General features: G+C 54.5%; 2 protein-coding genes across 2 annotated transcripts in view; one reads left to right on the forward strand and one right to left on the reverse strand.

Annotated features, from left to right (window-relative positions):
* Positions 1 to 3257: 3257 nt before the first annotated feature.
* R3HCC1 (R3H domain and coiled-coil containing 1) lies at positions 3258 to 12532 on the forward strand. The gene is made up of 8 exons (XM_024747763.1): positions 3258 to 3383; positions 3726 to 3853; positions 5649 to 5786; positions 6512 to 7109; positions 8063 to 8235; positions 9417 to 9487; positions 11223 to 11318; positions 12213 to 12532. Exons 1-8 carry the CDS (start codon positions 3258 to 3260, stop codon positions 12347 to 12349), a joined length of 1467 nt encoding a protein of 488 aa, XP_024603531.1. The 3' UTR covers positions 12350 to 12532.
* Positions 12533 to 13502: 970 nt separating this feature from the next.
* LOXL2 (lysyl oxidase like 2) overlaps positions 13503 to 27063 on the reverse strand; it is a 100046-nt gene continuing 86485 nt past the window's right edge. Inside the window, exons 11-14 of the mRNA XM_024747779.1 lie at positions 20390 to 20505; positions 19080 to 19216; positions 15180 to 15291; positions 13503 to 14446 (exon numbers count right to left, since the gene is read on the reverse strand). Coding sequence (XP_024603547.1) covers positions 14367 to 14446; positions 15180 to 15291; positions 19080 to 19216; positions 20390 to 20505 — 445 coding nt within the window. The 3' untranslated portion in view covers positions 13503 to 14366. The remainder of the gene's footprint in view (positions 14447 to 15179; positions 15292 to 19079; positions 19217 to 20389; positions 20506 to 27063) is intronic.

A 27063-nucleotide genomic window follows, 5' to 3' on the forward strand; every position in this document is an offset into this window, starting at 1 on the left:
GTTGTAGAGTCACCTGCAATTATAAGAAATAATACAGGGAGATCCCATGTACCCTTTATCTAGTTTCATTCAATGGCAACAATTATAGTACAATCACAACCAGAGTACTGACATTGATAAAATCTACCTATCTAATTCATATTTTCTCAATTTTACTTATACTGGTGTGTGTGTATTTAGTTATATATAACGGTATTATATGTGTAGGTTCTCGTGTCCAACACCACAGTCAAGATGTAGAACACAAGGATTCCTCTTACAGTTCTTTTTAGTTACACTCATCTCCCTCCCACCTCCTCTCCCCTCTTCACCTTTTGTTCCCCACTTCAACTGCTAATTTGTTCTCTGTTTCTAAAATTGTGTCATTTCAAAAAGTTTATATAAGTGAAATAGACTAAGTAACATTTTAGGATTGGATTTTTTTTTCTTTTTTTTTTTTTTTTTCGGTACGCGGGCCTCTCACTGTTGTGGCCTCTCCCATTGCGGAGCACAGGCTCCGGACGCGCAGGCCCAGCGGCCATGGCTCACGGGCCCAGCCGCTCTGCGGCATGTGGGATCTTCCCGGACCGGGGCACGAACCCGTGTCCCCTGCATCGGCAGGCCGACTCTCAACCACTGCGCCACCAGGGAAGCCCTAAATTGAATATTCTTAAACTTAACCTTAAACATGGAGAGAACAGTTGGCTAGCTCATGCAAGCTGAGGTTACTGGTAGACAGTTTAATACCTGTAATACCATCTCAGGTTGCTTAGAGTGAGGAGATGTGAAATTGGGAGGTAGACTCCAGAGCTGTGGGTGACCCTGGTGATCCTACCCATAGCAAGGAAAGGAGCACTGGACGGTAATTTAGGGTCACTATGGTAGCAGGGGACTCTAGGTCCTTCCCTTCAGATGGGACTGTTTGCAACCCCCTGTCCCCTGCATGCAGTCCTTTCATCATCACTCAATCATTCCTCCTGTTTCAGGTAAAACTCTACAGCACACACATAGCATGCTTTTCTAACTGATTGGATTCGTCTAGTTTGTTTAATGCCTGACTTCTGTGTCTGGCTATTGGCCACGGCGTCAATTCTCATGACATTCTAAAGATGGAAGATCTTAGTCAGGGGGTGTTCAGGAGCATGGACGTGACAGTCAGGCTACATCTGGATTAAAGTGAGTTCCAACTCTGCACGAAGTAGCTGGTTCCTTGGCTAAACCTCAGGTTATTCCCCTGCAATAAGGGTAACAATCTCTATCTGAAGGGGCTGCTGCAAAAATTAAATTCATGCCATTTATATGGCAAACTTTGTATAAATAGTAGTTATCTTCATTTTCATAAGGCTTTACTCTTTGTCACTGATTCGTTTTCAACTTTGTTGACTCCAGTGTTTGCTGCTTCTGTGATGAACATGATTGCCTCTTTTATGTCTTTCCATGCCTCTGACAGTTAACTTCCATGTCATTGTTGGTTTATCCATTGTGACATGGAAATCAGGCTTTCTTTGATTTCCCTGGGAATGTGAAGTAGCTATTAACTGAAATTTCTTCTCTTTTCTCAAGAGAACTTTCCAATATACCCTTATCCTCTTTTTCCTATTATGCTTTCTTTGTTGTTTGTTTTTGCTGTAGAAATTCTGCATATCCTGCTGCTTTTTGTTCTGCTGGCTTATCTCTGACTGGGACCCATTCAACGCTCACCTGGTATTTGTCCCCAACGCGTGTAGGTGGATGTGCCTTGATTTCCTTCCCCATTTATCTTGGCATCTCTTGGTAACCTCCACCCACAAGTGGAGGCCTTCGTGCTGATTGGGGAGAGATGGCCACTCTGCTGAGAAAGTTGGGCCTTTGTTTTCTAAGTAGCAAGCATATCCTTCCAGGTCATGTGTGGTCCATAACTGCTTGGTGGTCTTGCCTCTCAGCCTCACCCTAACCCTAACCGCCCATCATGGAAGCCTGGTCAGATAAATGGTACCATTGTGTGCCCCCTCAGCGTTCTCTCAGGCCTAATTCCACTTCAGTTAAGCCAGTGTGGAGTGTGGGTGGGGCTGGTGGAGTCAGAATCCAGATGGGTGTCCCTATTCTTCCTGTTGCCTTTTGCCCTCTACACCCCCAGGGGCCGGATGCCCCTCCAGGCCAGAGGCTGGGGCAGGGGACCTGTGAGGCCTTCAGAATCTCTTCTTACAACCAGGGCTGAAAAGGAGACTCATGACTCACCTCCCTGAGTTCTCTTTGCACTTGGTGTTGTCTTTATTCTAGATCCTTTTATTCTTTTTTTTTTGCAGTACGCGGGCCTCTCACTGCTGTGGCCTCTCCCACTGAGGAGCACAGGCTCCGGACGCGCAGGCCCAGCGGCCATGGCTTACGGGCCCAGCCGCTCCGCGACATGTGGGATCCCCCCAGACCGGGGCACGAACCCATGTCCCCTGCGTCGGCAGGCAGACTCTCAACCACTGCGCCACCAAGGAAGCCCAAGATCCTTTTTATTCTTGAAAAACTATCCAGAAAGATAGTTTTTGTAAATGTGATATAATACCACCATCTTTTTAAAGAAATACTCTGGAAAAAACTGCAAGAGAGCAAAATGCATCTTAATTTTTCTTCATTTTTCTGTTCCCAGCTTTTCCTACCTGGGCTTTTGAGGGACACTCTCCCTGTGGCCTTGCCCATAGCCTACTGCAGGGCCCACTCAGACTGTCCCACCCCTGCACTAAAACCTGGGTCTTCAATGCTGTTAACTCAGGGGCCCGCTTGATTCAGGATGATAAAAGGCTTACATTTCAGCACCTTTCAGGGAAGAGGAGGATTTCAACCCTGGTCTCCTAGATTATAATAGCCCATTCTACACTGTCTGATGGGAAGAATTTCAAACCCTATTTAAGGTGGGTGGTGGAGTCATTTTTAGATGTAGCAAGGTAGTATAATTTGATGACCTGCAAATCACCATTCTAGTGTCTACCCCGCCTTGTTACCCAAAGGCTAGTACACCTTGTCAGTGACCCTTTGGTGTGAGTTGGACCTCTTCGCAGGTTCCATCAATAAGGGTCAAGGAAGGGCAGCGGTGGTCAAAGGGTGATGAAATTCTTGGTGTCCAGAAACTTCCTATTTATTCCTCTTTTACGTTCCTAGGGAGGGGAACAATGAACCGGAAAATCTGGTATCCCCACGACCTAGCATATAGGAGTCACCTCAAAGTATTTGCCCAACTTAATTGATCCTAGGAGACAGTGTGCTCTCAGGGGCAAACCAATTAACAGCACGCCTCTGTCGTTGCTGCCATGCCTCCTCCGGGCCGCATGGTGGCGCTGCGCCGCCGCCGAGGTCCGGGTGTTTCCTCTGGCTCCAGGGCGCGCAGGCTTCTGGGGATCCTCAGAGCTGCGGCGGCGACGCGCGGGGCGCCTGCGGTGAGTGAGGCGGGCGGGCCTGGGGGCGGGTCGCCCCGCTTGCTGGCTCGCAGCAGGCCTCGAGCTCCCCCCGGGCCTCTCGCTTCCGGGCCGGGGAGTGTCGATCGCGCCGGCTGAGCAGGCCCGAGGCGGCGGCGCGCGAGCCCGGGGACAGCGAAAGCGAGCGCAGCTGGGGCCGGGAGACCCCCTAGCTGCCCCACTACTGCCCTGCCTGGCGACCCTGGCCGCGTCCCTTCCCCGCCTCGGAGCCCGGCTCCTCTCCGATAGGAGGAGAGACCTTGGCCTTGGTCTAGGGTGGGCCCGGGACGCGCTTTGATCGCGGCCGTGTCCGTTGCCCCGCAGGTTCTCCCACCTGTCACCCTGGCCCTTCTCTGCTTGGACGGCGTCTTCCTCTCCTCAGCCGAGAATGACTTCGTGCACCGCATCCAGGAGGAGCTGGACCGCTTCCTGCTGCAGAAGCAGCTGTCAAAGTAAGCTGGTGTGATGGTGGCGTCGGGCCCTGGGTTGCTGAAAAGGTCAGGGTTCGGCCAGAGCCTCCTGTGCCCCTTTGCCCAGTGGTGCATCCAAAGTAACGGGCTCGCAGCTGGCTCTGACCTTGGCCTTTAGGTTTAATAATCTGCCCTCAGGCCTCTCCCAGTTGCATCTTTCTTTTTAAAAAATTTTTTAATTATCTATTTTATACATATTAGTGTATATATGTCAATCCCAATCTCCCAGTTCCTATCCCGCTCCCCCCCACCCGGTGTCCATACGTTTGTTCTCTACATGTGTGTCTTTATTTCTGCCATGCAAACTGGTTCACCTGTACCATTTTTCTAGATAACACATATATACGTTAATATACGATATCTGTTTTTCTCTTTCTGACTTACTTCACTCTGTATGACAGTCTCTAGATCCATCCACGCCTCTACAAATGACCCAATTTCATTCCTTTTATGGCTGAGTAATATTCCATTGTATATATGTACCACATCTTTATTATCCATTCGTCTGTTGATGGGCATTTAAGGTTGCTTCCATGATCTGGTAAATGGTGCTGCAATGAACATTGGGGTGCATGTGTCTTTTTGAATTATGGCTTTCTCAGGGTATATGCCCAGTAGTGGGATTGCTGGGTCCTATGGTAATTCTACTTTTAGTTTTTTAAGCACCCTCCGTACTGTTCTCCATAGTGGCTGTATCAATTTACATTCCCACCAACAGCGCAAGAGGGTTCCCTTTTCTCCACACCCTCTCCAGCATTTATTGTTTGTAGATTTTCTGATGATGCCCATTCTAATTGGTGTGAGGTGATACCTCATTGTAGTTTTGATTTGCATTTCTCTAATAATTAGTGATGTTGAGCAGCTTTTCATGTGCTTCTTGGCCATCTGTATGTCTTCTTTGGAGAAATGCCTATTTAGGTCTTCTGCCCATTTTTGGATTGGGTTGTTTGTTTTTTTAATATTGAGCTGCATGAGCTGTTTATGTATTTTGGAGATTAATCCTTTGTCCATTGATTCGTTTACAAATATTTTCTCCCATTCTGAGGGTTGTCTTTTCGCCTTGTTTACGGTTTCCTTTGCTTTGCAAAAGCTTTTAAGTTTCATTAGGTCCCATATGTTTATTATTGGTTTTATTTCCATTACTCTAGGAGATGTGTCAGAAAAGATCTTGCTGTGATTTATGTCAAAGAGTGTTCTTCCTATGTTTTCCTCTGAGTTTTATAGTGTCCGGTCTTACATTTATGTCTCTAATCCATTTTGAGTTTATTTTTGTGTATGGTGTTAGGGAGTGTTCTAATTTCATCCTTTTACATGTAGCTGTCCAGTTTTCCCAGCACCACTTATTGAAGAGACTGTCTTTTCTCCATTGTATATCCTTGCCTCCTTTGTCATAGATTAGTTGACCATAGGTGTGTGGGTTTATCTCTGGGCTTTCTGTCCTGTTCTGTTGATTTATCTTTCTGTTTTTGTGCCAAGACACTAATATTGTCTTGATTACTGTAGCTTTGTAGTATAGTCTGAAGCCAGCTGCACCTTTCACTTGTAACCCTGAGCATCACCCGTGACCGAAGGGGCCCAGCACTGGAAGGGGAGTGGGGCCAGTAGCACCCTGTCGTAACCTCTATTGGCAGATCCTTTGCAGTCAGCCTGGGACCTGAGGGGGCAGAGGGAGCCTAGTGTTTAAGCCACCGTTAAACTGGGAGTGGACTCGGTGGGGCTCAGGCCTGGGGGCTGCACCTGGAGCCCCTGCTCAGCACCCCTTCCCGTTGCTCCCCAGGGTCCTTCTCTTCCCCCCACTCTCCAGTCGCCTCCGGTACTTGATCCACAGGACAGCAGAGAATTTTGATCTTTTGAGCAGCTTCTCTGTTGGGGAGGGCTGGAGAAGGAGGACAGTCATCTGTCACGTGGACATCAGGTGTGTATCCTGCCGCCTTGGAGGCCCCTCAGCAGTTCTTTGAGCTGGAGGCGGGGGGTTGGGGGCTGGTCGGTTGAGCTGGTTAGTGTCTGAGAGGGAACCAGGGCCGGGAGCCCCCAGGCCGCCACCTCTGTCCCCAGCCTCAGGTGCTTAGAGTCAGTGCTGCTTTCTGCTCCAGCAGCGGAGTAGATGTGCATTGTTTGTGGAATTCCTTCAGCAAATTCAGCTTACGCACGCTGGGCCAAAAGAGAGAAAGAGAGAGTGGTTTAAACAGCGAAGGTGTCTGCCTAGCGTTGCCCTCAGTGAGCTTGTGCCCCGCAGAGGCCACGGAACGTGCGAGTACATCTGGGCTTTCACTCACCTGTTTCCACGTGCGTCTTGCAGGATCTTATCATGTTGACTATGATCCTAGCTTTGAAAGTTACCTATTTTTTTAATAACGCAGTTCCTAAATGCTAGTACTCACCTTACCCTGTGAGTAAGCGAAGACTCGGCGGTCTCATATTCGGTTTATAACACTGGAGGGAGAGCTGACTGCTTCGGGCTTGTTCAGGGCATCCAGCCTCCACTCTGATGCCTTGTTAAGGTGTTCTTGAGGGTCATTTTGGCTTTGGTTTTTGCCCAAGGCTGACTTGAGAGCCTCGTGCCTGAATGGCAGGTCGCTCCGTGAGCCCTTTTCCTTGGGACCCAGACACCGTCCTGATCACCGCCTGCCCCTGCTGCAGGTTACCCGCTTCAGATGGGCTCTCCGGCCCCTGCCGCCCTCCTGCTTCCCACCCTAGCAAGTACCGAGGTCCGAGGTCCACCTCAAGCCAGGGAGCGGCTGCTGGTCCCCGAGGAGCGCGGGCCGGCCGGTGGCATCGTGGACGCAAGCCGGACCAGGCTTTGTATGTGCCCCGGGCGCTGCGCAGGCGAGAAGAATGGGCGCCCCTCCCGGCCCCAGGGCTTCAGGGAGATGCTCCAGCTGGCGGGCTCCCAGAAGAGCCCGATGACATCCGTGTCGGGGACCCCACCTCCGATCAGGAACTTCCTGTGTTGGCGACTCAGGCAGCAGAGGTCCGAAAAGGCCGTAGCAAAAGTGAGAACGAGTCACTGCCAGACCCAGTGGCCCCTGAGTCCCCAGGGCCAGAGGATCACTCAGGGACGGGAGACAGGTCGGAGTCGGCCGCACAGCCTGGGCCCGGTCTGCAGCCAGACTTGGAAGACGGGAGTGGGAGTGAGCTGGAGAGGAGCCTGGCGGCGGAGAAGGAAGAGGACGAGGTGGAAGAGGAGGGACCGGGCAGCTGCTCCGAGGAGGACGATTACAGTCAGCTGCTGCAGGAGGTGATGAGCTCTTAAAGCCCGGAAAAGGGAGGGCGGAAGTGAGGTGGGTGTAGTCGAGGGTGGATGGGGGCTGAGGGTCATGGTGTGTGTGTGGGGGGGCGGGTGCTGGCTGAGCAGGCCTGGGTGTTGGCTGATAGGGGTCCCTTAGGAGATGTGCGGGGAGGGACACAGGGGCCTTGCCCACAGGAGTCAGGACTGACACTGCAGAGGGCAGGAGGCTCAGGGTCTGGGATCAGGGGTGTGGAATTCAGTCCCAGCTCAATCATGTAGGTGCTATTCGACTGTGGGCAAGTCATTTGGCTTTTCTCAGTTTCCTCATCTGAAAAAATAGCAGGTAATGATACACACTGCCCAAGGTAACATAGATGTGCACATGCTACAGAGTGCACTGCAGATGTTGGTCACGAAAATCACTCTTCTGCCTGAAGCTCTGTCTTACAGATCTTGTACCCTTGGAACTGTGTGTCATATGTCCGCCCCTGAGCCTGGCCACAGTGTCAGTTGGGAGGGCGGGCATCCTGTATCGCTATTTTACAGATGAAGGATGGACGCCAGAGAGCCTTGCTTATTATCACGTCATTAATGAGAGAAGGAAAGATCCTGGGCCTGCCCAGCTCTGTGACTCACTGATGGCAACTTGGGGCAAAATTACTTAATTCGTTGACTCAGCTTACCCATCTGTAAAGTGGGCCTATAGAATAGGGTTTTCGGGATTCTGTGAAACATGATGTGTGTCCGTGCCAGTCACCCAGTGGGGACTCCCCTAAAACTCATGCTTCTCCATCTTCTGGCCCAGTCTGCCATCCTGCTGTCTTTCTCAGACCCCTACCCGGGGTGCTCACCTCCCTATCTACCCAGAAGCCTGCAGGACTCTCAGCGTGTGATTTTGAGAGCAGTCATTTGGAGTCATGTGTGTCAGAGCTCCCCTCGCTAAAGGGTCTGATCTCTCCCAGATAACGGACAACCTGACCGAGAAGGAGATTCAGGTAGAGAAGATCCACATGGACACGTCCTCCTTTGCAGAGGAGCTGCCTGGAGAGAAGGATTTTGCCCACGTGGTGGAGATCTATGACTTTGAGCCAGCGCTCAAGACCGAGGACCTGCTGGCAGCCTTTTCTGAGTTCCAGTGAGAGGCTTCGGGGAGGTGGGGAGGAGGGGGTGCCCAACTTCTGGAGAGGAGCTAGGACAGCCCTTTGTTGTGGGGGACAGTTGCCTGGCCCTCCCCCGGTGCCCAGCGATCTAGAAGGAAAGGCAGAAAGTGGATGTGGTTGCTCTGGGCTCTATCCTCCTGGGCAGTTGGCTTGCTGGCCGTGACTTCGTGGAGCAGGAGAGCTGAGGTTTCGGTTGCAGACACTCTTCAGAGGCCCGAGACCTGGTCCTGCTGGCACCGGGCAGCAGATCTCCGTCCCGGCCCCCACACACCCACGTGGTGGCCAGGACCCAGCGGGGCCCCTGCCTCCCCTGCTCCACGAGCAGCCACCCGTCGGTCAGTCAGCAGGATGGGGCCATTTCCAGGCAGGAACTATTCCTGGGGTGAACTGGGCTTGAGCGGCCCTGGGGCAGGGTCTGGTGGAGATGGGAGATGGGGGTATAGTGAGAGAAAGATTTCTCTTGTTTCCCCGAATTCCTTGGATCCAAATCCAATCTTTTCTCCTTTTTTCTTTTTCTTTTTCCAAATGCTCATTTTCTTTTCTCCAGTCCCCCTTCTCTTTTCCTCCTTAGGCTTTAAAAACATCCCTTTCTTCAGGGCCCCCTTTCTGACTGCTTCCTGAACAGCCTCCCCTTCCCTCCCCAAGCCTGAGGTGGTGGACGGAGCCAGACTGGGGCCACTGGTGGTTTCCTTGGCCGGCGTGGCGGTGCCACGGAGAAGCCGTGGGCCCCAGGACTGCTCTGGCTTCCCACGGGGCCCAGACTCAGGGGTGCTTTCCTGAGCAGCAGAAAGAAAGTCGAACAGTGGCAGTTGCATTGACACGCTTGTATTAGGTCCTGTGCCCACCACACAAACCCTTTGCCTCCAGCCTCGGACCCCACGTGGAGGAGCCCCCTTCGCCCTTGGCATTGTGTTCTACGAGCTTTGCGTCCTGGCTTCCTCAGTTCTAGGAGTGGGAGGCCCATCCGACCACGGGGCTGGTGTCTCTTTCTGAGTCTTCAGAGGAAGTCTGCGCCCGATGGCCGTCTCCTTCCCGGAGGAGATGGAACTAGTCTTGGGCTCAGAGTGTTTGAGGGTTGGAGGTGGGAGGGCACTTGCTGTAGCAGGAGGGGTTTTGCCCATTTGCTCTCCTCATCACTCTGTCTCTTCCCCGGCAGAGAGAAGGGGTTCAAGATCCAGTGGGTGGACGACACACACGCGCTTGGGGTCTTTCCCTGCCTGGTTTCAGGTGAGGCGGGCCCTCCTCTGATTGCCGTTGGGGAGGGCGGGAGCCTAGGTTTCCCTGGGTGGGGATCCTCCAGGTCAGGGTGCAGGCTACCCTGAGCCGGCGGACTGGCAGGGTGTCTCCCAGACCCTCCAGAAGTCCTGGGGGGCAGAGCAGGAGCCAGGCCAGGAAGCTTACGGCCTCGCCTGTTCATCTTCGTGCCTTCGGTTCGGAGGTTTCAGACTCAGGTGACCTTTACTGAGCATGTAGGGCCAAGCCCTACGGACTAACACATACTAAATGAAAGCATATGAAGGCGCCATTTTTTTATTTTTATAAATTTATTTATTTTATTTTTGGCTGTGTTGGGTCTTCATTGCTGTGTGCGGGCTTCCTCTAGTTGCAGTGAGTGGGGGCTGCTCTTCGTTGCCGTGCGTGGGCTCTAGGCGCGTGGGCTTCAGTAGTTGTGGCGAGCAGGCTCAGTAGCTGTGGCTCTCGGGCTCTAGAGCACACGCTCAGTAGTTGTGGCACACGGGCTTAGTTGCTCCGCGGCATGTGGGATCTTCCCGGACCAGGGCTCGAACCCGTGTCCCCTGCATTGGTAGGCGGATTCTTAACCACTGCGCCACCAGGGAAGTCCCGAGGTGCCATTTTTATAGGTCAAAAGCATTCAAATACGGCAATTTCATACGGTTTGAGCAGATGCGTCTCATTCCGTTTTCATTACAGCGCCAAGAAGTAGGTCAGGTGGCCCCTATTTCACAGATGGGGAGACTGAGTTCCCTGGATGTCAGTGTGTGGTCAGGGTTACTAAGACTCTTGGCGTCAGAGCTGGGGAGGCCAGCAAGCCTCCTGGCTGTAGCCCTGGACGGTGCCCGTCCTCCATCTTGGCCACTTTCCTGAGCTGCCCCTGCCACGCCACTGCTCAGTTTGGGTGTATTTGTAAAGAGTTGGTACCCCGCCGCCCTTTGCTGGGCTTCTCACAACAACAGCTTCTGAACATAGAGCTGGGAGTGACCATGGCTGGGGTGGGCGGGCCCAGTTCTCAGGAGAGCCTGGGGTTTCAGGGAAGGGGGGCAGTGTCTAGGGAGCAAGAGGACTGGGGCGAGGTAGGGGCGTCAACCCCAGGGAGGGAGCCACTGAAAGAGAGGCGGGGGCAGGGGAAGGCCCAGAGCCTTTCTGGTCCGCGGAATGGAGGAACAGTGGGCTAGGCTTGGCCACGGCTGCCTTCCGGGCTCCACCAAGCTGTGTGGCACGGGCCAGCCACGTCCTGGCCCCAGTTTCCTCATCCCTACAGTGGCTTGGACCCGAAGCCCCTCCCATCTCTGACCTGCTGTGTCTGTTAAGTGGCCCGAGTGCTCCAAGACCTGGCACAGCTTGAGGCAGTGAGGGCACGTGCCCTGGGAGGGTCTCGAGTGGGGGAAGGGTGGCGTTTGTTTTAAGCTCCCAGGCTTTGGAAGGTGGGGGCCTGCCTCTCCTGACGTCAGAACTGTAGGCTCACGCGGCTCCCGACCAGCCCGGGGCAGGAACGTGGAAGCTGGGCTCCGAGCGGGCTGTCCACCTGAGAGCGTGGGTGGCCCCGTGCAGGTCTGTGGGCTCGGGGGGCGAGGCAAGCTCATGGGGCAGCCCTGTCCCTGAGCTCTGAATGGGTGTACAAAGCAGCTGCGTGGGCCTCGGGGTGACACTCGTGCTCCTGGGTCCTGCGGAGGCCTCAGCAGGAGGAAGAGGGCATGGCTCCAGATCTGTTGTCTTTCCACAGCTGCTGAGGCCCTGACCAGGGATTTCTCCACACTCAAGATCCGGCCCCTGACGCAAGGAACCAAGCAGTCCAAGCTGAAGGCCCTGCAGAGGCCAAGTAAGGGAGCCTGTGGTCTGGGTGGGAGGGCTGTGTGAGTGTTCGCTTGGGCGGGGCGGGCCCTTCCCTCCGATTCCCTCCCCTCTTCAGTTCTCTGCTTTAGGGCTCCTGGGCTGCAGTGGCCAGTGGGGTGCTCCTCCCCACCCCAGGGGGGCCCCTCAGCAGTGCTGTCTGCCAGCTGCTCTGTCCCGGGCTTGCCCTCCGCTGACACCTCTTGTGCTGTGGCTCAGGGGGAAGCTTGGTCTTTCTGTGTGGCCGTGGAAGCCATGTTTTGCTGTAGGGTAAAAAGCTTGGGCTTCGCTGTGGTGTGATCCTGGCTCTGGCACTTCTGTAAGTTGGCCTTGAGCAAGTCACCTAACGTCTGTGACATAAGCACTGGGGTGAATAAGAAAGCCTGGCACACGTGCCCGCAGCGGTGAGGGGCACACAGGAGATGCCTTATAAATGACATCTCCTCCCCTTTCCTCTCCTCCTTCCAGAAGCACAAGGGGTGCTTTAGAGGCCAGTTTTCCATGGCTGCAAAGCAGTGGCTGGCAAAACTGGCCTGGGAGAAGCCTGCTGAGGCGGTCCACATTCTTGTGGGTTACGTGGTCTTTGTCCCAGATGCCTTGGGGACAATAAACATCCTGTCTGTTGACCCAAGAGCTCCAGGTGTCCCATCCTGATTTGCTTTCCCTAGGGGTAGACAGGATTAACACTGCCGCTGCAGAGAAACGGAGGGCGCAGAGAGGTGATAGGATTGGTCAGGACCCCCCGGGGGGGCCTGGAGCCCTAGGCGGCCGCCTCTCACCAGCATCTGGTCATGCTCTAATGGCCTCTGAGGCAGCTGTGTTGCTGGGAGGAGAGGCCATAGCCTTGAATTCAAGTCCCCACCCCATGGGGCATTCCTTTTAGAGCTTCTGCGTCTGGCAAAGGAGAGACCACAGACAAACACAGCCGTGGCCCGGAGGCTGGTGGCCCGGGCTCTGGGGCTCCAACACAGAAAGAAAGAGCGGCCTGCAGTGGAGCCTCCCCCGACCCTGAGGCCCTGAGAGGCCCAGGTGGCTTGGATTGGCGCCCCCCGACCCCCTCGTCAGCTGGGGCCCCAACACCGCAAGCCTTTACACACACCAGAGCAGCCCTGAGCCATCCTTGGAGCGTCACTGTGGGGCATGGGGGGGCTTTACCTTGGTCTAGTTCCAGAAGTTGAGAAAAAATAAAAATGTAAGAATTGTTAACGTGATTGCTTCAAAATGGTATGGTCTGCCGCTGGGCACTAGGGGGCGCTGTTCGCTTCCCATTTGAGACCTGGGGCTGCTGAAGACGCTCTCCTCACTCTAGTTGACTGGGCTTGAGGATCCAGCTGGGCCTCGAAGGCATTTTTGCGCAGAGCCTGCCCGGCTTGGGGGTGTAGGTTACACCTGTTGTGTGACACGTGCCCAGTCTCCCCCAGAGCAGCTGTGGGCTATTGGCAGTGCTGCAGGCACCCCCCTCCCTTTGGACTGGTCCCAGTGTTAGTGGTGTGGGTTACACGGTGTGTGGGGGGGTGTCTTTGTGGAAATAAACATGAACAAGCCAAGAGGCGAAATCTGAACTGCCCGCCGAGTTCTCTGCCCTCACTGGAACGGCGGGGAGGGCAGCTTTGTGCGGACAAGGTCCCAGCACACTCCCCTTTCCGGTTTGGGCGGAGTTGGTGCCGAGTGGTCCTGCCGGGCGCTCTGAGGTCATCGTGGACCCCTCGATTTGCTGGGCCACAGCGTGCTATGACACAAGAGGGAGCTCCGCGCCTGGGGGGGAGAGTGGCTGGCTCGGGGTCCACCCTCACTGCACCCCGGGGGCCCATGATCTACTTGACTCCCCCTCCCCCAGAACCTGAGCCTTAAGTCTAGGTGTCCCATCTGGTCCTCACACAACCACTGTGCCCTTGACATATTTCACTAAAAAACAAGAGCTGAAGAAAGGCTGAGGCCTGTGTTTCTGTTGGTTTTCCTGACCTCCTTAGACCACGGCTCTCGGCAGGAGTTGCCCTTCCTCTGTGGTATGCGTTGAATGAGGCCCCTGTGGCCACGCCGGACGGGAGGGGCCCAGGAACTCAATGTCCCTGCAGGAGAACACATGTAAGGGTGCCAAGCTCCCTGACTGCCGACTAGGGAAAGGAGCTCTGCTGCTCAGGGGCTGCATGCAGAGGCCCAAATGAGACACACATGCAGGTCATAAATCTTTTATTCCAAGTTTCAAGTATGTGTAAGTGTCTGTGGTGACACATGGCGATCGGTAAGTGTCCTCATCACCCAGGACCCTGGTTATAGCACCGTTGAATCAGTTAACAGAACTGGAAGGACAGAAAGAGAAGTCACTTACACAGGCGGGCTGGTTTTCTTCTGAGCTATACTTTCAAAGGCCCAGATGCCCAATATGAAATGCCACTAAATTTGTGTTTCAAAGTCTGTGAAAATAGAATATAATAATAGTATCTTGAAAAATAAGAGGACACGGGGGTGTGTGGGGGAGAGAAGTACCAGCTCTGAGCTCACTGAATCAGAAGACGTGTGGCAGCATTATTTATATGTGTGGATAGAATAGAGTAGAGGCAGTTTGTTTAACTGGAAGAGAAGTCTAGATACTCCAGTTGGCTGGAAACGACCTAAGAGGAGGAGAAATGGGATTCATCCAGACCTCCTCCGTTTGATCACTCACGTTGCCAGCATGTAACTTGAGAAGAAAATGGCCCCGTGTTATCTGTGGTGAGCCAGGCAGGTGGTGAGACTCGGAGTGGACTGTGCTTAGGATGGGACCAGCTGGTGACAACCTGTGCGCTGGGGTCCTGGACAGGACGGCTCTCCGTTGGCACTGCTCCCACAGCCCCGTGGACAAGCCCCAGCCCCAGAGGCCTTCCCAGCCTGCAGGTGTCAGGAACACGCCTTCCTCGCCTTCCTCCTGAGCCTGGCCGGGGCTGCAGGGGGGTCGAGACAGGCGGGCCGGGCTGGATGAAGGGGAGCAGGGCGAGGCTGTCGGTCGTTGGGGAAGATGCGCTGTGGCCCAAAGGCAGGCGGCGACCATGTCACTGCTTTACCGCGTGGAGAGCTGGTTATTTATGAGTCCACTGAAGTGTTCAAACTTTTTTTCTGTCTCTTCACTGAAGGAACCACCTGAGGGGTGGGCATCAGGGAGACAAGAGTTTGGCAAACCGGATGCACAGGTCACAGGGTCCCTGGAGCCACCACCCTCCTCGGGCGGCCACCTCTATGTGACACCCCCAGGGCAGCGACAGGTGCTGGCCATCTCTAGGGCCAGGCCCACGTCAGCTGCTCTGTCAAAGTCGAGTGAAGGAGCGACGAAATCTAGTGCTTTTCGTTTTCTCCTCCACCGAGAGCGAGGCCATCACTTTTCCCGCTCAGCCTCCCCTTTTGGAACCCAGGTTGTATAACGCGAGGAAAAGCTTCTTTACTGGCAACCAGAAGCCACAGTGGTTGACTAGCTTCTAGCTCTCGACAGGAAAACGATACAGAGCCTGCAAATTGCTGACGCCCCCATTTTTGAGGTCTCATGCGTAATGAGGGGGTGGCCTCAGCACCAGCCCTGAAATAGCTTTGGGGTCTATGCTGGGCCGGCCCGGTTTCTGCCCCGTCCTTTCTCCTTAGCCAGAGCTGGCTATGAAAACCCGGTCTCCAATCCAGGCCTGTGGTGTCTACAGTGTCCTTCCTGCGTGTGGAAACGCGAGGCTGGCCCCATTCCCTGAAGTCTTCACCCAAGTTAGGAAGCTGCTCTGGCTCCTGGAGAAAGCGGGGCAGCTCTTGCCTGTCTCCTGGAGTTGGGCTGCAGCGTGGGGGCACCTGGCAGGCCTGAGGCGCTGTGCTCCCCAGGAGGGCCCAGGGGCCTTACCTATGTGGCAGTTGTACATCCAGATGCGGTGGCCGTCGTAGCGGGTCCTGCATTTCATGACGTTATTGGTGTAGTCAGACTCCGCCACCTCGTAGTTGGGGTTGATGACGACCTGGGGGAGAGTCTGGTTGGAGGGGGTCCCGCCCTGGCCACCCTCCGTCCCAGGCCCAGCTGAGATGCTGAGACCAGGCCTGCCCCCAGAGCCGGGCTGGCCTCACGGAAGGGAGCAAGCATGGCTGGTGCTGTGTTCCAGGAGCAGCCCGGTGGGTGCAGAGCTGGTCGGAGATGAGGTCGGGGGGGTGCAGAGGAGGGTGAGGCCTGGAGGAGTGAGACCTCCGCGCACCTCTGTCTGTCTCGGTGTAATTCACACACACACACATGCTCTTCATGGCCAGTAAGCGTAAGAGCGCGCACACACAAACACACACACACACACACACACACACACACACACACATAGTCGTACCCCCTCCTGGGTGCGCTGGGAGGTCTGGTACAGTGGCAGGAGCTGGGGCCTGGGGAGGCCACGGAACGGCTGTTGAAGGCGCCAGAAGGGAGCCGGGGAGTAGGATGTGCTGGGAGGGGTGGGGGCAAGGCCCGGGCACTGTGGGGAGTTGGAGGGGGGCTGCCCTGGGTGCTGGAGACGACACTGCTCCCGGCGGTGTGACATTGGACGTGTCCCTTCTGCTCTCCAGGCCTCGGTTTGCTCTAGGGGATCCCCAAGCCCTTCCCGCTCACCAGTGCAGGGCCTGGGCTCTCGGGGAGACTGGGCCTGCCTTGTCCCCCTTCCTCTGCATCATCCTAGGAAAGAGGGCACAGCCCAAAGGAGCAGGGGCAGGAAGACCGTCATTTTGAGGGGGCTTCTGAGAGCGGACAGAAAAGGGGGATTTGAGGTGAGGAACCCAGAGGAGAAAGGGGAGGGAGGGGGAGGGGGAGGGACAGAAGCTGAGCCTGGGGCTGTGGGCGAAGGTATGGAGGACACAAAGGAGGCTTTTCCCAAGGGCCCTGCCACATATGGAAGGGCTGAGAGCCCAGGGAGACAAGGGGGGCAGTGCTGCCCTAGGTCAGTGTGATGGGGGAGGGGTAGCCTGCTAGTTAAGGCACATTCTGTAGGTTTGGGGCCCTCAGGACCTTTCCCTCCCAGAAGGGCCTGGGTGTGACCCTTTAGTAGGCTGGTTGGGCCCTGCCAGAGCTGCTGTGGGAAACGGGCCAGTGGGAGTCCCCAGCCCTGCATCCTGGCCAGTGCAGGCCATGCTGGGGGCCCTAGGCTACCACCGTGACTCTGTGTCTCTAGGTAAGGCTGGTCAATGTCCCGCCCTGGGGTGACCTTACTTTTCTTTGATCTCTTTTCTACCCGACAACCTTAGCTGTCCCCTGCCCCAGCCCATGCATGGCTCATAGTCCAGGACGGACAAACCCCCTGCACCAAGGCCCGGGCAGCCCCTTGCCCATGGACAGCCGTACCCTGAGGGAACCCACCCAGGTGTCCCTGTGGGGTGACCATGTGGGTAGTAGGGGCTATCAGGGCCTGCTTGACCCACTTGGGTGCAGGGGTGCGGACTGAAAAAATGGTCTCCACAGTCCCATCAGACTCTCAGATATATGGTTTCCAATCTCGTGGGGATCACTGGCTTTAGTTCCTTAGACAAAGGACCGGCTGTGGTTTACAACAGCGAAGATGTGGAAGCAACCTAAGTGTTCATCAACAGGTGACTGGATAGAGATGTGGTACATGTATACACAATGGAACACTACACGGCCAGAAAAAAGAATGAAATCTTGCAACTTTCAACAACATGGATGGACCTGGTGGGTGTTACACTTAGTGAAATAAGTCAGAGAAAGAAAAATACTGCATGTTATCACTTATATGTAGAATCTAAAAAAATAAAACAAACTAGTGAACATAACAAAAAAGAAAGACTCACAGATACAGAGAGCAAGCTAATGGTTACCAGTGGGGAGAGGGAAGGGGCAAGGTAGGGGTACAAACTACTATGTATGAAATAAATAAGCTACAAAGAAGGATACATTGTACAGCACGGGGAATCGAGCCAATATTTTCTAATAACTATAAATGGAGTATAAGCTAGAAAAATACTGAATCACTATGTTGGACACCTGAAACTAATATAATACGGTAAATCAACAATACCTCAATTTTTTAAAACTTGAAAAAAAAAACCCGACAAACAAACGAAAAATAAATTGGCAGTGGCAGTGGCAACCTTATATTGAAAAAAAAAAAAAGATCTGCTGTGGATCTAGGAACCTAGTAAAGCACTGAGCCCTGCCTCTGAGCCTCTGTGCACAGGCCCCTCCGGATGGAACGCCACCTCCTCCCCGGCCTGGCTTTCTCCTGCCGGAGCAGCATTACTGGTGCCTGCACTTGGGTCCACGTGGGAATGGAGAGAACCGGTGACTCAGGCCGGGGCTCTCACACAGCTAAAGCTCCACATCTATCACAAGGGACAGTCTTTTCCATGAACATGCCCCTAATTTGCTACTTGTATAGTTTAGGAGTCAAGAACACAGAATATGGACTCATGTGACCTGGGTTGGCCTGGCTGTGAAATGCGGGTAATGGTAACACTCATCCCTGGGGGATTACATGAGACCAGGGGTTCACAGGGTGTAGGCAGTTTCTGGCCCATCACCGATCTTCAAGGAGCCGCAGTTATTAAATAGACATTGTCAGAATACACGATGCTACACGTCCCCCAGGCAAAGGGACAGCAGACCTCAAGCGTACACCACCACGCATGGAGTACGTGCACAGACACAGATATTCAATTTTTTAAATAGAGAGCACTCTGCTCTTCGGTCGGTCCTCTCCAAGTCTGCGGTTCTGGGCTTGTGGGTGGAAAAACGCTTGGCTGTCTGATTTTCAGTCTCTGAAAGTGACCAGGGAAACTTTCAAAACCCCTCTGTGGTCACTTCCCTGCAGGTGTTGGTTCCTCCCAGGACTGTCTATAGGGTGGGGACCGTGACTGGGCCCTGCGCTGGCTGAATGCCCCCTTAGGAAAGCTTTCAACACAGCTTTCTGGTCGCCCACTTGCCACCCAACCATCAAGCTCGAAAGCAAGACGGGTGGGGATGTGGGAAAAATGAGAAGGCGAAACGAAGCCTCCACAGGCAGGAGTGCATCTGTGCCCCAGAAGGGGAGATGGTGGGGATACAGTGCCCCTTGGCCCCTCCACCAGTCAGGGCCCTGGCTGGAGCCTGCAGCTATTTGCGGGAAGGTGGGAGGCCAAGCCATCTTAGTTCCTCCTCAGGGCGGGCCTTCCCCCTGGACAGCGCATGTGGAAGTCCTGGGACAGTCACTGGAAAGGCTGTCTCTAGTCCCTAACAGCCTACCATTATAGATTCATTTCTTTGCATTGAAAATTGCCCCCTCTGCAGATCCCCTTCTATGGGGCAAACGTTTCTGGGAGAGGCAAGTCACAAACACTTGGGAGTGAATGGCTCTTTGTGCGACCGCTTTTAGCCTTAACAGCACAGAGCAAGGCATGGTGAGGACACTGGGAGAGATGGGGTGGAGGTGAAAGTACAGCTCCAAAGGACACAAGAGGTGTAGGTCGCCTTAGAGTCTGTGCACAAATTCCCGGCCTGAGGACCAAATCTGGCCTTCAGATGCATCTTGATTTGCAAGCACCAGGTGTCAACCGAATTGATGTCTCAGGAGGTCTGCAGTCCCCCACGGGCCTGCGTGTCTCACATACCTAGGTTACCTGGGGGACAGCGACAGCCTCCGGGCGTAGGACTCTGCACTTTAGATGGCCTGGCCTCCATGTGTTTTCTGCCTGGGCAACATCAGAAGGAGGCTACCCACCCACTTGCTAAGGCAGAGACACCTCCTCCCATCAGCGGGGGCCTGGAGCCCCTTCTCATGCCCCTCACCTGGAACAGGTAGTCTCCAGGGGGCACGTCGGTGATGTCGACCCACTGGCAGTCGATATCATGGCGGTACATGTCCCAGCAGCCCATGGTGATGCCCTGCTCGCCGAAGTTGGCACACTCATAACTCTTCTGGATGTCTGAAGGCAGGGGCAGAGGGAAGCCCAGTCATCACGCACCCATGACCCCTCTGCCGGAAGAGGCTTCCTCTGCCATCTGTGCCACCCTGTCCACAAAGGGCCCCGAGCAGCCCTGCTGGGCGGGTGACATCCCCAGACCCCACCCTCGGCATCTCTCTGTTCTCCCAGGCCGACAACCCTGGCTTCACCTGGGCTCAGCAGCCCATCCCTTCCGTGCTCTCCTTTTGATGGAATCCCTCCCTCTTTCCCTACCCACAACCCACTGCTCCCTCCTCCACGAAGCCTTCCCTGGCCACTTGGCCCACCTTGGCCTCTCCAAGGAATATCAGCCTAGGCATGAAGCGTGTGCTTATCTGGGTAAGTTTTTGGTGTTTATTGTTGAGCTTGATGCTGGGGTCATCTTGTCTCCCTCTGGGGAATCTGCACTTGGATGTGGACTCAGGTCTGCCTTGTTTCTCTGACCCTTCCTGGGTCAGTCCATTGTCTGGCATATGGTAGGTGCTCAAAACCCATCTGCTGTGTGATTTCCTGGTATGTCAGGGGCCACGTCAACCACTGACAATTCGCACCCATTTATCGAGAGGCTGCCTCATCTGGGCGCTACTCTAAGCTCCGGCCATGCTGACAAGGGTCATCGAGTCTCCCCTGGGAGAGCCTGGTCAGGCCAGGATGGCAGGTGCGCGCACAGGTGGTCACGGTGCAGGCGTGGCAGCTGACTAGGGGTGTGAGCGCGGTGCTGCTTCTGCCTGGGGCAGTCGAGAGGGTCTGGGAACCGCAGAGCGAGGGTTTAACTTGAACCTGGAGGTAAGAACCAGTGTGGCGGGGCACTTGTGTTGGGACCCAGGGAGAAAAGGCTGTAGCAGCCAGAGTGGGAGGGGACTGCGTGTCAGGTTCAAGGGTTTGGGCCTTACCCGGGTGGCCACGTGGACCCACCAGTGCCCGTCAGTATAACTCTGGGGACCCAGGTGCCTTTATAGCCAGGCTTTGCCTAACCCCCCAGCCCCAGGCTACAGTCACGGGATCCCCAGTGAGGAAGGTCGCGGGGAGAGTCAGCAGTGGCCAGGGTGACACAGAGACCTGCGACCGGCCTCAGCTTCCAGCCGGGTGAGTGCACACGGGAGCACGTGAGTCCCTCCGAAGCTTCCCAGCACCACCTTGCCCCGCCAGAGATACCTCCTTCACATTCTGTGTCCTCCAAGCAGAAGCTGGCCTTGTGGCCCTCTGCCACCTTGGTACCATTGAGGTTTAGCAGGTCGTAGTGGGTGAACACCTCCATGCTGTGGTAGTGCCTGGGGGCGAGAGAGGGGGCCTGGATGTCAGTCTCTGGAGTGACGGCCGCCTGCAAGCGATGGCCCAGCTGACGATTTCCCATTGGGGACACCATGAGCAGAGCAGTGTGGTCCAAAGTGGCGGCCAGTGGGAGAGGAGTGGGCGGCAACAGGGCATTAGGAAAGGGGGGATAGAGCTAATAACCATGGTGCCTCCCCAGGCCTCAGTTCTCTCATCACCTAAGTGGGAACAATGACACACGTAATGCACAGGATGTTGTGGAGAATAGTAAGATAAACTGATGAGGAGAGGGCCCGGCATCAATAATAAGCTCAATAAATTAGGACATTTTTAGTAAATGTGTGTAACATCTTCCTGGGTGCTAAAGTGGCTATCACAGCCCATGCCTACTTGAGACATTTCCTGCAGACAAATGCAAGTCACTCTTCCACGTCTTTTGAAAACTTTTAAGGTGGGAGTGTGGTCGGGAGGGAGGGAGGGAGACTGCAGAGGGGGAGGAGGGGTGGGAAGGGCAGGTGCTGATGAGTGGGACCCACGCGTGTCCTGAACCAGGTGACGGAGGCAGAAGTCTGTGCTCCTGGCATCGAGTAAATAAAAAAGGAGGCGAAAAGAGGGCTCTTAGGCCCTGTGGGAGGGAGAGGATGGCAGGCACATCCTGCGGGCCCTGGAAAGGAGTAGAGGGGGAGAGAGTTTGTACACCCCCGTGGCTCTTCCCTCGCCTGAGTGTTTACCTAATGGTGTGCCATCCGGTCACTTGGGAGGAATTGAGAACAGATGCAGATCCTTGGAAAGGCCTGTGTTTGGCGCAGAATAAACAAGGGAAACAGCTGCTGCATGTTGCCCTGGGGCCTTCCTAAAGCTCTCGGTGGCCAGGCCCGTCCTAAGCTGCTACACATGTATCACAAGCGGCTGCAAGGCACTTATCTCTGTCATGACAGGGACATTTGGGAAATGGGGAAAAACTGAGGAACAAGGTACCATTGGGGAACAGAATCACATGTTTCATTTCCATGCGAGCTGAGTTCCCTCTGCAGGAGAGAGGGGACGATAGCATGATCCCCCATCAGGGGTTCTGTAAGGATGCAGTAGGAGAGATCACAGAAATACCTAACATGGGGCTTGGAACAGAGCAGCGCTTAGTACCTGTCAACTCTCTGCTTACTGCTACTACTCCCAGGAGTGATGGAGTCGTGTTTAATTACTGCCACCACCATGACCATTGCTACGATTATCCCCAGGCCCGGACAGCAGCTTCCCCGCCTCCCGGGCCTCAGGTGGTTGGCTTCAGGCTCCCCCGGCTGGATCGGGAGCAGAAGAGGACAGGGGGAAGAGGGGAATTAAAAGGACAGGTTTTCAGGGGCTTCCCTGGTGGCGCAGTGGTTGAGAGTCTGCCTGCCGATGCAGGGGACACGGGTTCGTGCCCCGGTCCGGGAAGATCCCACATGCCGCGGAGCGGCTGGGCACGTGAGCTGTGGCCGCTGAGCCTGCGCGTCCGGAGCCTGTGCTCCGCAACGGGAGAGGCCACAACAGTGGCCGCAGGAAAAAAAAAAAAAGAACAGGGTCTCAGAGAGGAAATCAGAGGCTCTTTTCCCTTCTTCCTGTGTTGGGCTTGTGCTAAAAAAAAATGTCAGAAGTTCCTAAGTTGGGCTTTTCCCAGGTCACTCATGTTTCTGGGTAAAAGAATGCTGAGCCAGGGGCCCACAGGGAACAGTCACAAGGATGCATTTTGTGGCAGTTGAAGGGATGACTTTGAAAGAGTCTATTTTGGCTTCTTGGAGCAAGGTGAGACATGAGGTCTGACTCATCGCCTAAAACACGTCTGCCTCTTTCAGAGACGCGTTTATGTTGTCATGTTTACCGGCTGGAAAGACTGAAGAGGAATAGGTTTATGTTCCGTTGTCTAAACAAAATTCAGACAGAGTCCACAGATGGACTCTTGTAAGGCTGACCTCCTCCCGCTCCCCTGGCTTCCTGCAGACTCGATTTAAGAGTCGTCTTCCTCAGCTCCTCAGTTTTTCCCCTGTGGATATCAGGAGGGAAGCAGCTGGTTTGGAGCCTCCCGCTGCTAGCTAGCTGAGGTCCGGGAGCCTCTGTGCTTTACCGCTGGGGCAAACGTGGACATCAGCCCCGGGGCCACGTTTCCCTCCCAGCTGGTTGGCTGTGGAGCCCAGGGGCGCCCACCTTCCACCACCCGCACACACATCCCAGGGGGTATGGATCGTGGCTGCTGGGAAGGCCCCTGGTGATCAGGGGAAATTTCCTCTTTTCAGGCTGAGTGTCCTGAACTTTGGAAGTCTAAGAGGGGGCCAGATCCATGGGATAAAGATAAGGAAACTCAGATTTGCAAAGAAATTCCAGAAGTCTAAGGAGGGAGAGAATACCTGACACTAGAGGGAGGTCATTGTAATCTGGATGAGAGGAAGGACAGCTTTCTACCGTGAGACTCCAGATCACAGTATCCTAGGACACGGTACTAGCCGAGGCAGGAGGTGCTGGGTGAAAATGTGGATGACAAAGCTAGTCCAGAGCAAGATGGGAGGTTTGGGTATATTCTGTTACCCTAGGTCATCTCGGGCCCAAATAAAACTTTCGATCTGAGCATCAGTGTGTGTTGTAGAGATGTTTCACTCTTTTTCGTTTCCCACACCAGCCACGAGTCTTCCGGTGCCTCCAGGATGGAGAGTCCTGGCCGGCACTCAGTCGTGGTTGGGAAAAGGCTCCCATCCCCATTTCAGAGAAATCTTGGGGTGTGTTCCAGCCTCAGGGAGTGCGGCCACAAAGGGCAGGGTCCCTTCTGCTTGCTCTGCCCCGCCGTCCTCATGTGCTAGGCAGCCCCTGGCTGGAACAAAGGGCCTAAAATTGGCTCAGCGGCCGCACTGAATCTGTGGGGCTCTGACCTGATACGGGGGCTGCTCCGCACATGGTAGCGGGTGGGGCGGAATGAAGGAAAGTCCCCCCTTTGTACCCGGGCCATCCCTGACCAGAGGGCTGGCACCTGTGCTGGCTGTCACCTCCCTGCCACTCCAGCTCCCGGCTCCTCTCCCGGGCTTCCCCAAGATGTGAGGGGCAGGGAGAGGGAGCCCTGGGACGGAGCAGGGGCTGAGAGCCAGGAGACGCCGGGTTGCTCTGTGCCCAGCTGTCAAAGCTGTGACATCGTGCGCCAGGGGAGCAGGTGTGGTCCCACTCCCTGGGACACAAGAAGCAGGACGGGGACCCCCATCCCGGGCCCAGAAGGGAGAGAATACCTGACACTAGAGGGCTTGTGCTAAAAAAAAAATCATCAACCAAGGGCCATGTATATGAGAGAGAATGGTGCAGGGCATTTCCCTCTAGGTCTGGCTGGGGAGGAGACTCCCAAGGGGGCCGTTCTTTGTTTCATCTTAGGGCTTTCAAAGAGCATAGCTCTGTTCTTCATCATAGTCTCAAGTAAACCGGGAGCTATAGTTTTCCCCATACACACTACTCCGAGCCAGGCTTCTTAATTCTGGCTCCACAGAAGGGCTTCAGCATCTGTAAATCTGCTGAAATAGGACATTAAATCGAGAAATAATTTTTTTGAGTGGAGGACGGGCCAGCTTTCATCACACTCCCAAAGGGACCCAACGGAGATTCGGGCCAGGATTCCTGTTGAAAGGTCCTCCCACAGAGCCTGGAGAATGCCCCTGGAGCTCTGGAGGCCAGGGGTGGAGAGTTTCTTATACCCTCTGGGGTCCTTATGGTCAGAGGTTCTCAGCCATGGTCCAGGAGGTCCAGGCCTGAAGGAACATATGCTTAGCCAGTATGTTCTTTCCCACCCGTCCCTCCCAAACCATTGATTGCAACATCTATAAACAAAGAAAGAAAATAGAAAACAGGAAAAGCTGGGGTAGGGGTGGGGAGGACGGGGTCAGGGTTCCTGGAGCACCAGATGAGAAGAAACACTTCCATGATGTCACCACGTGTATTCTTAGGGAAAAGACCATTCCTTGGAGGGCAAGCCTAGGTCACAGGGAGACTCCTACCGTGTGATGTCTGGATGGAGTGCCACATGCAGGGCAGAGATGCAATTACCCTCTACTTGTAGGCCCACAGGGCAGCACTTCCGCCACGTATTCTCTGAAGGAAATCAGGCACCCGTATGTCATGGCTTCAATTTTACTCTCTGACTTTCTCCCTGCAGAAGACCTCCATGCTTCTATATAAAGACCAAAACTTTTTTGGCTAATTAGGACTTTTAGGACATACGGATAGTAATTACAGTTGACCTTTGAACAATGCCGAGGTTAGGGGCACGGGACCGTGAAGTTGAAAATCCAAGTACTGCTATCACTGCCTCAGAAACAAAGGAGTTGATAAATGACTCACCCGAGGGCAGGAAGCTGAAACCCTTTGGATAGATTCGGGACTCAAGCTCTAATTCTTTTGATTCCACGTATTGTAACCTCTAATCAGACGTAAACTTTTCCCCACACTGAGTTAATTTAAAAGCTGTATAGGGCTTCCCTGGTGGCGCAGTGGTTAAGAAACTGCTTGCCAACTCAGGGGACACGGGTTCGAGCCTGGTTCGGGAAGATCCCACATGTCGTGGAGCAACTAAACCCGTGTGCCACAACTACTGAGCTTGTGCTCTAGAGCCCGTGAGCCACAACTACTGAGCCCGCGTGCCACAACTACTGAAGCCCGCGCGCCTAGAGCCAGTGCTCTGCAATAAGAGAAGCCACCGCACTGAGAAGCCCGCGCGCCGCAACGAAGAGTAGCCCCTGCTCGCCGCAACTACAGAAAGCCCATGTGCAGCAACCAAGACCCAACGCAGCCAAAAATAAATAAATTAAATAAATTTTTTAAAAAAGCTGTATAACGAAAATGCATATAGTGAGGTACAATATGTATTGAAAACAATCCACGTATAAGTGGACCCGTGCAGTTCAAACCCGTGTTGTTCAAGGGTCAACTATAAAGGAATATCAGCTCCCCTGAGTTCTACCATACTCCTTTTATTTATTTATTTATTTGGCTGTGCCTGGTCTTAGTTGCGGCGTCCGGGATCTTTAGTTGTGACACGCATGTGGGATCTTCCCCGACCAGGGATTGAACCCGGGCCCCCAGCATTGGGAGCACAGAGTCTTGGCCACTGGACCACCAGGGAAGCCCTCCACAGTCCTTTCTTTTGAAATGGGTTAAACAACTCTATCCCCAAACAGATTCGAATGTGACTAGGCCGTCAGTTATGACATGAAAAAGCCGCACAACACAGATTTCTGATGAAGATTGGGCGGAGGTACCAGGCAGAACGCAGGCTTGGGAGTCAGAGAGGCCCCGAGTCGGGGTCCCTGCTCCACGACTTCACCTGGCGCTAGTCCCATGAATGCAGAGCCGCCGTTTCCAGACTCAGGAAAACGAGGGTTCCCTGCTCTGGCACTTAGAAGGGGCTCAGTAGATGTTAGTTCATATGTCCCTAACTGTGATCATCACGTCTTAGAGCCTGGTGGTCAGCCAGACTGGGGCCTCTCGGACTGCTGTGCACACAGTCCCCTGGTGACCTGTTAACACGCAGATTGTGCTGTGAATCTGCCAAGGACACTGGATTCAGCACTGACTGCAGAGGCTGCCAGCCCTCGGGCCCCGCTCTGAGAAGCAGGGACCTGGTGCAAAAGCTCCTGATTCTGAGCCTAGAGACCACACTCCCCGTGCCCGAGTCTGTGGCCCCTCACGGTGGGGGGCAGGGCGTGGCTGCCAGGTTGAATGGCAGGGGTCTCCCTCCCTTCATTTTCAAAACTGTACTCACTCTGCTCCCTCCACCTGCCCAGCTCAGGTCTGAGCAGGAAAATGAGAACCATCACTGGCAGCCGGTTCAGGATTAGGGTAGGAATCAAGGCAAAGGGACAGAAAGAAGGGGGAAGGCGGGGAGATGAACAGGGAGGCTTCTGTTGGCTCCAGCTAGGGCTGCCTCTGGGATTGCACTCTGTTCTTGTCCGTGATTTATATAGCACTGGGAACAGAGCCACAGACCGAGGGCTGGAAGGGGTATTAGCAGTCCCAGCTGACGTGGCCCAGCTGGCCTGACATCATGCAACTGGTTAGAGGTACAGCTGGGTCGAGAGACCAGGCCTCATGACTCCTGGCCTAGAACTCCTGTCTCCACACCCACCACCTTCGTAGAGATGTTTAAAACTTATACTGGTACTTAAAGTACATTCCTAAACGAATTCAGAATCCAACAACTGCAAAACACCAAGCACCCTGCAGAGCGCGAACTGGCTGTGGACACACTTGAAAACTGTCGACTGAGGGTCAATGGAAGGGCACGGGGTTCTCAAAACAAAGTTTGTCTCCAAACGGTAGAGACTTTGGAGCCAAGAGAGAGAGCGGACTCGGGGAAGAGGAGGTGGGCCAGGGCCCCCTGGGAAGAGAGAATGGCCTCTGCAAATGTGGGAGGCCAGTGAGCCATCCCTCCAGCTGAGGAGAACCCCACCCCCGGGACCGTGTGGCCTCTCGGCTATCCCTAAGTGACCCTGTGATTCTGAACCCCATCTGGGTGCCTCGGGCTGGCGCAGCCTATGGCGCTGGCAGGGAGGGTT

This window comes from Neophocaena asiaeorientalis, unplaced genomic scaffold (genome assembly GCF_003031525.2).
Source record: "Neophocaena asiaeorientalis asiaeorientalis breed wild unplaced genomic scaffold, Neophocaena_asiaeorientalis_V1.1 scaffold429, whole genome shotgun sequence".
Lineage (NCBI taxonomy): Eukaryota > Metazoa > Chordata > Mammalia > Artiodactyla > Phocoenidae > Neophocaena > Neophocaena asiaeorientalis.